Source organism: Phaseolus vulgaris, chromosome 5, assembly GCF_051622355.1.
Source record: "Phaseolus vulgaris cultivar YP4 chromosome 5, ASM5162235v1, whole genome shotgun sequence".
Classification (NCBI taxonomy): domain Eukaryota; kingdom Viridiplantae; phylum Streptophyta; class Magnoliopsida; order Fabales; family Fabaceae; genus Phaseolus; species Phaseolus vulgaris.
In genome coordinates this window covers 36,265,214-36,278,199 of record NC_143502.1, presented here as the reverse complement: position 1 = coordinate 36,278,199, position 12,986 = coordinate 36,265,214, and the positions used below count along the sequence as shown (strand labels likewise).

The 12,986-nt window shown below is 30.1% G+C and overlaps 2 protein-coding genes across 5 annotated transcripts; one reads left to right on the top strand and one right to left on the bottom strand.

Annotated features, from left to right (window-relative positions):
* The first annotated feature begins 190 nt into the window (after positions 1-190).
* Positions 191-5,816, top strand: LOC137835545 (glutamate receptor 3.4). 4 transcript variants are annotated; one of them, XM_068644099.1, is made up of 7 exons: positions 191-544; positions 914-1,413; positions 2,088-3,427; positions 3,599-3,876; positions 4,384-4,415; positions 4,533-4,942; positions 5,236-5,816. In XM_068644099.1, the coding sequence occupies exons 2-7, from the start codon at positions 1,089-1,091 to the stop codon at positions 5,689-5,691; spliced, it is 2,841 nt and encodes a 946-aa protein (XP_068500200.1). In that variant the 5' UTR covers positions 191-544; positions 914-1,088; the 3' UTR covers positions 5,692-5,816. The 4 variants fall into 4 exon arrangements, with proteins under 4 accessions (XP_068500200.1, XP_068500198.1, XP_068500201.1 ...); XM_068644097.1 differs by having other exon boundaries at positions 213-544; positions 1,089-1,413; XM_068644100.1 differs by having other exon boundaries at positions 222-544; positions 1,034-1,413.
* A 3,140-nt stretch (positions 5,817-8,956) lies between these two features.
* On the bottom strand, positions 8,957-10,748 carry LOC137835548 (hexokinase-1 protein). The gene is made up of 3 exons (XM_068644104.1): positions 10,531-10,748; positions 10,245-10,324; positions 8,957-9,292 (listed from the first exon to the last, which is right to left on the bottom strand). Exons 1-3 carry the CDS (start codon positions 10,645-10,647, stop codon positions 9,211-9,213), a joined length of 279 nt encoding a protein of 92 aa, XP_068500205.1. The 5' UTR covers positions 10,648-10,748; the 3' UTR covers positions 8,957-9,210.
* Positions 10,749-12,986: the final 2,238 nt, after the last annotated feature.

Sequence of the window (12,986 nt, the reverse complement as noted above, 5' to 3'; positions counted from 1 at the left end):
TTGGGTCACGCTCGACAGTGTGTGAACCCCTCTTTAAACATGTGCTACTAAAGATGTCAGAAGTATATATATATATATATATATATATATATATATATATATTTATTTATATGTATATATATTTATTTATTTATATGTATATATATTTATATGTATATATATATATATTTATATGTATAATAGACGTGTTGATATAGTTGATTTCTAGATATGCCGTCACTACCACACTCAACTTATCGTGACACTTTTTCACAATAAAAAAATGTGATTCACCAAAATATCATGCCAATAACTCAGTCACAGGAGAAGACAAAGATTTTGTTACACACTTGTTGAAATTAACTCCGAGAGAAGACAAAATTTGATTGTCTAGACTTGAAGGAACTGTGATTCTTTGCTTACAGCGTGAAACACAATAGCTTCCTTCTTTTTGCTAGTGAAGAGGGCAGTTTCAGTCTTCAATCACATGCTCTCAATCATTTATAACAAGTCTTCAAAACTGTTGGAACATGAGAAGCTTTCACACATTAAGTTTGGTGTTGAGGTAATCTTAGATACTTTCATCTCCTTATCTTTTCTCTCGTGGTTTCTCTTGCATCATATTATATTATAATCTTTTTGTTTCTTTCTTGAAATTCTCAATATACAAGGCATGTGGGTCTTGTTTTCACCAACACATCTACTTGTTTATATGGTTCAGTGGAGTCTTTCACCTTAGAATTTATGACCTTGATTTTTTTATTATAAATTTAATAAAATAAAAGTACTGGATACGATAACAACATTTTTCTTTTGCATCTGGGTAAGTGAAGAATATCTGAATTTTAAAATCTAAGTTGCTGATAGTACCATATGGCTTGTTCCTGTTGGATGCTTGAATCTAGTCTTCTGGGGGTGTTTCTGTTTTCTTCAGGAATAGGAAAGGTTTGATTTTAACTTTCTAAGACCAAAAGATTCTGGTCTTTGGCTACTTCCAGCTATGGTGATTCTTGCCTTCTCATGTGCTGCTGATGAAATGGTTGGCACATGACAGGTGCTGAGTTCTGATGCTGCTTTAAACTGAAGAACTTTCAGGTTTTTTCTCACAGATGGAGATGATGTGGGTCACAAGTCAGGGAAGAATGTTTTTAGGAAGGGTGTTGTTTCTCTTGGTTTTGTTCTTGTGGATTCCGACACAGGGAGTGGTGGGAAGGACAGGAACTACTATCACAAACTCTTCTACTTCTTCGAAACCAAGAGTTTTGAGAGTTGGAGCACTGTTCAGTCTTAATTCTATAATTGGAAGATCATCTAAACCTGCATTCGTGGCTGCTTTCGAAGATGTTAATGCTGATTCAAGCGTTCTCCCTGGCATTAAACTGGAAGCTGCTTTGCATGATACAAATTGCAGTGGGTTTGCTGGAACAATGGAAGGTACTTGCCAAAACTTGAATTTATGAAGCTACCAAGGTGCTGTTTCTTTGTTCAATTTGAGGGCTTGTCTTTTAGGAGTACATTTATTATCAAATTAAACTTCTTGATTTTGTCTATTACCTTTTTATTGCTTGGTGCATGTTTAGATTAATTTATGTGATAATCTTTTTTACTTAAAAAAAATATTCTTAAAAATTGAGGGTTAGTAAACATGCCCTTAGAATTCAGACAATATGGATTAAACATCCTGTCCTCGTGAACCTCTCCTTCACATGGTATGTTTCATTCTGTGTATGATCATGTTCAATTTTGTAACTTTTTTGTTATGTTTAAGAATCTTTCATTTCAAGATTATCATTCAGTTTCTTCCACATTAACTTGGTTCTTATCAATCTTGCTAAATCGTGTTTAGAAATGATACTAAGAAAGAAGATAACACGAATCAAACTTCTCTCAAATTAAAATAAACTTATGTACTGGTACATTTTTTCGTTAGTACGTGTTTGTGAAAAGTGTATAAAAATGATTATGCTATTTGCATAGATAATGGGACAGAATTTAGAGAAGAATTTCTGAAGACTGTAGTTGCACATTCTTTCTTATAGTCCCCTCTCTGCAAGTGTGTGGAAAAGAATTGAACAAGCTTCGTTGATTTATCTTGATAATGTATGCAGCTTTGCAGTTGATGGAGGATGAAGTGATTGCTGCAATTGGTCCACAGTCCTCAGGAATAGCCCATGTCATCTCTCATGTGGCCAATGAACTCCATGTTCCTCTTGTTTCATTTGGGGCAACAGACCCTTCTCTATCTTCCCTTCAGTACCCATATTTTGTTCGCAGCACCCAAAGTGACTATTATCAGATGTATGCAATTGCAACTTTGGTAGATTACTACAGATGGAGGGAGATAATAGCCATTTATGTAGATGATGATAATGGAAGAAATGGAATTTCAGTACTAGGAGATGCTCTGGCAAAAAAACGTGCCAAGATTTCTTACAAGGCTGCATTTCCTCCTGGGGCCCTCAAGAAAGACATCAGTGACTTGTTAAATGGAGTGAACTTAATGGAGTCACGGGTCTTTGTTTTGCATGCTAATCCTGAAACTTGTTTGAGCATTTTTTCTATTGCTGAGAAGCTAGGAATGATGGACGATGGCTATGTATGGATTGCAACAGATTCGCTTGCTTCAGCACTTGATTCAATAGAGCCAGTTGATCCTAAAACATTGAATCTCCTACAAGGGGTTTTGGCTTTACGTCATCACACTCCTGATACTAATGAAAAGAAGAATTTTTTCTCCAGGATGAAGAGACTAATAAACAAGGAGACTCCAAGCTTCAATTCCTATGCATTGTATGCATATGATACCGTTTGGTTAGTAGCCCGTGCTCTTGATGCTTTTTTGAAAGAAGGTGGTGTGGTATCTTTCTCCCCTGACCCTAAATTGAGCGACACAAATGGAAGCACACTGCATTTAGAATCACTTCATGTTTTTGATGAAGGCCCTACTTTTCTGCAGACAATTTTGAGAACCAACTACACTGGTTTGACTGGACTAGTTCAGTTTGATAATGAAAGGAATAGAATTCATCCAGCATATGATATCTTGAACATTGGTGGATCTGGAATGCGCAGAATTGGTTATTGGTCTAATTACTCAGGTCTCTCGGTTGTGGCTCCAGAAATTCTGTATAAGAAGCCACCTAACACTTCAACGAGCAGCCAGAAACTATACGATGTTATATGGCCTGGAGAAACTGCAGTTAAACCAAGAGGATGGGTGTTTCCCAACAATGGAAAGCCACTGAGAATTGCAGTGCCTAACCGAGTAAGCTACTTGGAGTTTGTTTCTAAAGACAAGAACCCCCCTGGAGTAAGAGGCTATTGCATTGATGTATTTGAAGCTGCCATAAACTTGTTGCCTTATCCTGTCCCGCGAGAATACATATTATTTGGACCTGGTAACAGAAATCCTAGCTACGATGACCTTGCAAGTCAAGTTGAACTAAATGTAAGGTTCTAAACATACTTTGCAGCCTAATCGGCTATAATATGGCTTTCGATTGTCTATAGTTTTTGCATGTAGTATCTAGATTGTAGAATACATTTTTGTGTTTCCAAGGTTGGTTGAGGTCTCTTCAGATTCTAGTAGCTATCTTAATTTGGCCTTTTACTTCTTCAGACCTATGATGCAGCTGTTGGTGATGTTACAATTGTCCCCAACAGGACAAGGTTTTTGGATTTTACTCAACCTTACATAGAATCAGGCCTGGTTGTTGTTGTTCCTGTCAAGGAGATCAAATCAAGTCCTTGGTCTTTTCTCAAGCCCTTCACTGCTCAAATGTGGTGTGTTACTGGTGCCTTTTTTGTCCTTGTGGGAACCGTTGTATGGATTCTTGAGCACCGGCACAATCCGGAGTTCCGTGGTAGACCAAAGAAACAACTCATGACAGTCTTTTGGTTAGTATATTATTTCAATTTGATGGCCTTTAGCTCAATCTTTTGGAATATGACACAGTTTGTCTTTGACATTGCAACCTCCATCTATCATAATATACTGCCACCACCACTGGAGTGTAATTTGTAAGTTAGAACTGAGGTTAATATATGATTTTTTTTTTTGAAGATTTTATATCGACTAGAGATAAGGACTTTCATAGTCTATAAGTGAGTGCAAACCATAAGTCGGTTTATAAAACTTTTATGAGATTGAGTTAAATATAAATCTCCTTCTTAATACGTATCTTCCTCTAACCTCATTTTATAAGTCGGCTTATAAAGATTTTATAAGGTTGAGTTAGACATAAAGTCTCCTTCTTAATATGTATCTTCCTCTCTTTTGTTTTGTAAGAATGTCTTGGAATAAATGTGTCTCTTTCTGAATTTCCAACCCCCGCATAGCATGCCTAGTACTAGGAGATGCATGGCTTAGTTTAACATTTGCTGAGATAAGTTCTTCTTTTGCAGGTTTAGTTTCTCAACAATGTTTTTCTCACACAGTACGTGGCCACAGATTCTCATTCACGACATAACTTCAATTTTGGCTTGTGACAGTCCTTATTTTGTGACACGTGGTAAAGGTTGTTGACTTACTTTGCTGTTTTGACCTGGTGCAGGAGAGAACACAGTGAGTGGTCTTGGGAGATTGGTTCTAATCATATGGCTTTTTGTGGTGCTAATTATCAATTCAAGCTACACAGCTAGCTTAACATCCATCCTCACAGTGCAGCAACTGTCATCACAGATTGAAGGAATTGACAGCTTGATCTCAAGTAATCAACCAATTGGAATTCAAGAAGGGTCATTTGCACGGAAGTATTTGACAGAAGAACTCAATGTACAACCATCAAGGATAGTTACATTGAAGAATATGGAGGCATATATTGATGCCCTTGAGCGTGGACCAAAAGATGGAGGGGTTGTGGCTGTTGTTGATGAGCTTCCTTATATTGAAATCTTAATGTCCAATACAAACTGTAAGTTCAGAACCGTTGGGCAGGAGTTCACTAAAAGTGGTTGGGGATTTGTAAGTATCTTTATTTGCAAGTCTAAGGTGTTTACATTCCTAGATGCTCTTCAACAAAACTCATTTTTTGTGTTAGAATATTGTTGATACTATTTTCTGAGAAAACAATGAAAGCAGAAATTATCATGATTTTAATTGGAGAACAACATTAATAAGTTCTGCATCTAAGTTTTGTTTACTTTTTAAAAGGGTTTGAGCTAAGTCCATGTATAAATTCTTGTACTTATTGAAGTTGTTTCTATTAGTGTTTATACCTTACACAACACTGATATTCTTCTCTTATTTGATGACAGGCATTCCAGAGGGACTCTCCCCTTGCTGTTGACATGTCAACTGCCATTCTTCAACTCTCAGAGAATGGTGACCTGCAAAAAATCCATGACAAATGGCTCTTAAAACAGGATTGTTCTACACAAGAAAATAATGTGGATTTAAACAAACTATCTCTGAGTAGCTTCTGGGGCCTCTTTCTTATATGCGGCATTGCATGTCTCCTTGCTTTGATTGCATTCTTCACTAGAGTGCTATGTCAATACACAAAATTCAGCCCAGAACATGAGCAACATGATGAGGAAATTTCACCAGTCAGGCCTAAAGGTAAAGGGCCTTTTGGAACCACTAATAGCTTCAGAAACTTGATTTATTTTGTGGATAAGAAAGAAAAAGAAATCAAAGAGATACTTAAGCAGAAGAGTAAGAAAAGGAGACGCAGTCTGAGCTTAGATGGCCAATCTAGTTCATCTGCCTAAGTATCCATGTATATTTTTGTAGCCTCTTCTTTTACTTCTCTTGTTTAGGCCATACCATAATAACAGTAGTGACACAACTTTGTCAGAATTGAAATATTTTAATTTCTACCTTCTTGGATAGAGAACTTGCCCTGTGAGATTGCTAGTATAAAGAGAAAAAAATAAACAATCATGGTCTTCTTCAGGCCAAAATACACTAGATTTAGACAAATCTACCTTCATACAGAACAGTTTTAAGTCTCCAACTAAGAGTTGTTCATGAATAAGAGGTTTTCATGCAGAGTTCATCCTCAATGGAAATACCATTTTATTTGCTTAAAGTGACAATCTTATGTAGACCTTTTACAAAGTGAATTTTATCAAATTGAAGAGTTCAAGAGTAGTATTATTCAATGGAAGGTGTCAAAGTGACCAACAAAAATGAACCAATTAAACATGGTTCATTCACTTTTTTCGTGAATTGTTAGCAATTTTACATCATTCTCTCCAATGGTATATTTTGTTAACACTTTTTTACTAATGGAAAATTGCCTTATATATCTCATATTTCGTAAGAACATATTTATATTATTAGATAATTTGGTTAATTGATTAAATTAATTACGCTAATTAAATGAAATTTGAGAAAATTTTAAAGAATAATAAATTCAAGTATTTATTTTAATAAAATAAAATGAAGAGGAAGCCAATATTACAAAATAAGATTTTCGATGTCTATATAAAAAATTCTTTTTATTTTGACTTTTGTTTCACAATAAAAATACTGTCTTTGACTTATTTTAAATTATTCATCTATTTTGTTTTGGATACTATCAGTAATTGGTCTTCATACTTAACTTTTATGTGCATTTGAAGGTCAGGAATAAAATTTAATCTTCTATAAGGATACTAATCTTGATTCCAAAATCGTGCTTGTAATATTTGTCTTTGGAAGAACAATTTACATATATTGATATTTTAAAAAAAAATATACCCATTTACATAAATTATTTAATAAATTACATCAATAAACCTTAGACATTCAACTTAATATATTTTTCATCAAAATTCAACAGTTCCATTACTAACAATATTGGTAATTTTAAAAATATACTAATTTACATAAATTATTTAACAAATTGCACCAATAAAGCTTAGACATTGAACTTAATATATTTTTCATCAATATTCAACAATCCCATTACTGACATGGCCTAGAATTCTTCTAAACTTTTTGAACTAAATTTTTAATTTATTAAATATAAACAATATTAAAATATTTTTAAGATGTTACGTATATTTATTATTTTATTTAATATCTTCATTAAAATAGTAAAATGATTTAAGGAAAAAAAATTGTAAAATGATATATCATAAATGAACTATGATCAATTTGAAAAGGATTTTAATTTTCCATATGTTCCTTGACCACAAAATACTTAAAAACTGAGTTTGTTTTTTAAAAACCCAAATACTAAGAAACTTATTGGTTTTGGTTATAGGTTTATATAAAAACAATCATTTTTAAAAATTTTTTTTAAACATGATAAAACTATAAAATAACGTAGAACTAGCCTGTGACAACTAAATAAAACAAATGGATGGATATTTTTTATACTCTCCATGCCCTAAATGCATAATTCATATGTGGAGGAAACTCGTATTCATCATCTAAAGTTTTGTGTATTTTTTTAATGTCCATGAATTTATCTTTTAAATAAATAAAAAATAAAGGAGGAAAGAAAAATTCTTTAGAACGAGTACTCTTTAATTTAACAAGTTTTAAAATAAAAGAAATAAATGATAGTTTAGTGTAAATATAATGTCTTAAATTGTGTATTTTTATAATTATTAAACAACTCTCCCAAATAAATTGACCTCTCTTCATTTTTATTTTTCAAAACTTCAGATTCATGTATAAAAAAATTATAAAAAAGTTTTGGTGAATCAGTTCAGAGTCTCGCTAGGTCCTTCAAAATTTAATTCATTACTGAACTTAAAACAAATTGTGTTACTATTATACATTTTAAATTTACAAAAGAAATCTTAAAAAAATAACTACATTAAAATATTCAGGAAAAAAAACTTAATTGTTCGTGATAATCCTCTTAGAACAAAATTTTCTACGATGATAATAAACCCTACAATTTTTTTAAAAGGAACTAATCTAGATAATATTAAAAAGGTATTTTTTTTTTTGGATAAATTAAGAAAGAAAGTATTGTTGACTATGCAAAATTGTCGGTAACAATTCAGTACAACAAGGCCATCAAATGTTCAATCATTTTAATGGTAAACATATTTCCTGTCACATGCATGTGGGCAGTCATGAATAGATATTGTTATTTGTTGAATCAAGAAAAGATTATTCACTTGCCAGATAAACCTTTCCCACAACAACCAAATTGGCAACTCCAACTTTTGTGTTAGCTTCTTTGATTAAACCAACACCATTCTTCATATTTTATCAATGAAAAACAGTTAATAAGATTATGAATACACTTTCTATTGGTTAAAATTGACAAGAAAATAAGAAAAATAAAATGTTTCATAAACATGGTTCATACAAATATCACAACATTTGACAACCAAGAGTATTCTTTAACAGTAAGTAGATTTCAAATAATTTTTAATCTAGAAAATTTAAATGAAATCATATCAAAATTGATATAAGGATTATAAACACAAAATGGTTCCAGTAATTTTTCCAAGAGATTAGAGGGTCTGGTTGAACCAAATCAAAGAAACATTGCATTGTCAGCATGCTATCAAAGTATAGCAACCCAATTTATGTTTTCTAAATCTACTATCATAGTTTATACAATGAAACTAGCTTATTTAACCAACATCTGGTGGAAGTATACATAGATTTAGCAGATGCTGTAATTGAACTGTGCAGGTGGTGTAATATTAAAAGATTTTTTTTATGACTAGTATGGTCGCAAAAGTCTCAAGACATCAGTAGAAATGACTTCACGTTACCTCATCATTATAATACCAAAGGAAAGAAGACTATGTAGAGCAAGACTTGAAATTTCCCCCTCTCTCTCACAGATACATACACACATATATAGTTTTCTGGCTTCCTTGCTTAGTTAGCTTTTCATTCTTATTTTGGTTTCTTAGTGTGTATGCATTGGTTTATCTCAGTTTTGAATTTAGAATAAATGAATATCAGTCAATCTTTTCACATGTTTTTCTTCATCCTCACTTTCTTCTTTCCTTTCATCTCTTGTTATGTTGCAATACAAATTCTGTTACATTAAAAACTAAAACCAATCCAGCAGAATACTAATGAATGCTGTTATAACATCAAACAAATAACCAATAGTTTATCATGCAAATTATTCAAAAATGCAACCAGCCATGATTTCTAATGAAGTAACAAGGCATATGACGTCTGTTTGAATGTAAGAAACAAAAACAACTTAGTTACATATTTCCTTCCAATAAACATCCACAAGGAGGGTAATTTTGAAACCACTACAGGACGACAATCTTGTGCCAAAGGTGTTAAGGCAGTTGTAAGTAAAAGTGGCACTACTCTTCAGGTTTCACAGGATTCGCCTCTTTCTTTGGAAGATCAAAATCTACGTAAGTATATGGTTCTGTTGGTTCCTCACTGTAATAGCCACAAAATAAATGTCACACGTTTAACAAGGTAATCGAGAAACTTGTATGGGGAAAGGAAAGCCATAACAAGGCATGAAAATAAAAATAAACTTCACTATAGAGTCACCCCAAGCAGTAGTTGATTTTCTTCATATTGTATTCAATGAAAATAAAACTAAACTTCACTACAGAGCCATGATTTCTCTTTCATCCTATTTTTCATCCCATTTTCTTCTTATCCCTTTCTTTTCATTCGTATCACATGTAATTCTCTCTTTCTTCATTTTCTTTTTTTCCCCTATCTCCCATCTACTTACATGAACAGATACACCCCATACAGGGGTGTAATACTCTCAGCTACTAAAGCCTCCCCATGTTTCAAGTACCGGTGTTGCTAATAATATAATAATTCATACACGTACATGCAGAGGATCAGATTACTTGCAAGAATGTCTAAGGGATCAAGTTAATCTTACGACTCTAATAACTCTTTTGTAACTGTTAGAGTAAGAGAATATGAAAAGTGATGGTGTTGGTAACTTTATTAGAATTACTCTTGAAGTAATATATATTCAACATCAAACAACGATAGGTTTTGAAATAATGGCAAGTCGCAAGTACATATGTTTTTTATTTTTTACTTTTATGTTTTAAATTTGCATAACATTTCAGAAGATAATATTACAGTAACGACATAAAACGATGAATCATAAGGAAAATTGCACTCATCTCTCCTAAAGTCTTCTCAACTAATGATCACACTCTCTAGTTTTTAAATTGGCATTCACTTCTTATTTGATTATACACACCCCTTTAAAGAAGTCTTTCAGTACCTTCCGTTTCCCTTATCACATTTGTGCTTCCCAAATTATATCCACCCACAGCTATAGCTCAATTCATAAAATGAAATTATCTTAAAACAAAGAGAGTAGATATAATTGCAAGGTAGATGATAATCTGACCCAGGTTTTGAACGCATGCACTGCCAGAAGAGCTTGAAAGGTCCCGGAACAGTCTTGAATGGGTTTCCCTCAAAGCAAGCCTACAAAATTTACCACCTTGATTTGGGACTTAGAAATGATGATGATAATAATAATAACAGAAAGATTGTTCCAATTAAACACACAGAAAAAAAAAAGATAAGCAGAGAAAAGAAGGTGAAGTGAGCAGCGATCCTGAATTACATGAACAAATTGATGAAAAGTAGGGAAGGTAAAATTGAAAAGAGAAAAGGGGAAAAAGATAAACCTGGATAACATCCTCAACACGGTCGTTGCAACGGTGAGCTTTGGGTTCAGGATGATTGTCTCCGGTGATTCCCCATGGACTCTCTCTCCTCGGCACCGGCCTTGATTCGCTGCTCATTTTTCCTCTTCTCTTCTCTTCTTCTCACCTTCACTTGTTGGGTCACACTCTGTTAGCAAAAAAGAAAAAGAAAAACCTATTCTTTAACTCCTAATAATTTTTCACTGAGAAGTACTCTCTGCTGCATTCATATCTAAAGAAAATTACTATGTAAGTGTATATCCATATTCTAATGGTAAGGTAAATATTTATTTTTAAAAACTAAAATTATTATGATACGGCTTGATTTAATTAAACTTTAAATTTTTTTTTATAATTTTGGATGGTTAGAATTGAATTTTAATAAAAAATATATATTTTATTAAATATTTAAAATATTTTTTTTTGTTTTTGTTTAAAACAATTATGGTTTGATTATTATCTCTTTAAGAATGCGGTGATTAATAAGTTAAAAATATAATAAAAAGTAAATAGATAAGTTAAAAAAAGGTAAAAATAATAACTATATAATTCTGTTAATCATAAAAGTAAATATATAAATAAAAAAAATATTTCACAAAATTTTAATGTAAAATTTAAATTTAAAATATTCAAATTTATATTTATCAAATACTATTTATAAATATATATATATATATATATATGTATACATTTTTATTAAACCTTTTATAAAATAGTTTTACACTTATATCAACAACTTATTTTATAATTAATCAATTATAATATTCATATTAATAATATTTTTTATTAATTAATATGGTAAATTTTTTAAAATTGGAAGTGTGTATTTATAAAATTATTAAATAATAATTAATTTTATAAAAAAATAATTAATTATTATATTAATTAAGTTAAATATTACTTATGAAATAATTTTTATTATTAATAAAAATTATAAATAATTTTTATTATTAATAAAAATTATAAATAATTTTTAAAATAGTATTTAATAATTATAAATGTTTTAATTATTAACTACTTTAAGTTATAAATTAGTTATTTCGATATCAATTTAAAAATAGTTTATAAATTTTTATTAATAATAAAAATTATTTAAATATTAATAATTTTTATTTTATAAAATAATATTTAAATGTAACTAGTTATTTTTTATTTATTTAATTTTTGTTGAGTAATTTTCTTGTAATATTTGTTAAACTCTTTGTGTTATATAATAATACCCTTAATAATTTGTTAAACACTTGTGTTATATAATACTTTTAATAAATAATTTTAATATATAAATTATGTTTTAGATTTTTAATAAAAAAATTATATTATGATGTAGAATTTTTTAACTATTGACATTATTTTTAAAGAATGCTTAAATTTAATTTAGAAATTAAGATAAAAAAACGATAAATTGAAAAATAAAGAAGGTTAAGAAAAATATTTTAAACATTCTATTACGAAATTCTTTTATTGAAAATAATTCAAATTATTAAATATAATGTTTTAATCATATAGGGAGGTAATTAATATTTGTCAGAAACTTTCATAATAAATAAATTAGAATGTAACTTATTTATTAGAAAATTGAAAATATTTTTTTATACAAAATATGTTTATTTAGATAAAAAAAAGTTTAAATTTTAGTAATTTAATTACTTGATACTACATAATTTAAAATTTAACTTAAAAATATAGTAGTTTTAAATTCTTTATATTTTCTCTTTTATTGAGTTTATGTATTTTTTCTTATTTTATTATTAATTTGGCTTTTACCGAAACATTTTTACTTGGTTTAGATTGCGTGTCACTCACTCCACATCATTTTAGCAACTAATTTTGACATTAATAATGAATATTTTTTAATTATTTTTTTCCATATACATTAGATTATTTCTTAACTATTAATATTATTTCTCATATTATGTTAGTTAAGGTTTTATTTATCAATATCAGTGATGTGTTTTTAATTAATATTAAATACAATATTTTTTGTTAGTGTAAACTAAGATGATTTTCAATTTACATTAGTTGACTTTTTTCAATGAATGTCCATCAAAACGTATATAGAGTTATTGATTGATAACATTAATTATGTTTTCTTTATAGTAAAATTTAGTTAATATTAATAAAAAAAATTATCGACATCAATGAAGTGAGACTGTATTTTTGTAAGTAAAGATCTTTTTTAATTGATATTGATAACTATTTTTTGATTGAGGTTGCTAGTCTTTTTTTTTTTAAGTTCCAATGTCTTAAGGAATTTTTTTGACTAACCTTACCTTCTTGCCAATATGAATAATACCATTTTTACAGGTATCAATTGAACGACAATAAAATAATTTCAAGTCAAGATTTCAAAACATAACCTTAAATAATGTAAGTCAAAATAATAAAATAATTGTAGATAAGATTAACTAAAGATGGCAGCAAAAGGGTTAGGATACCAA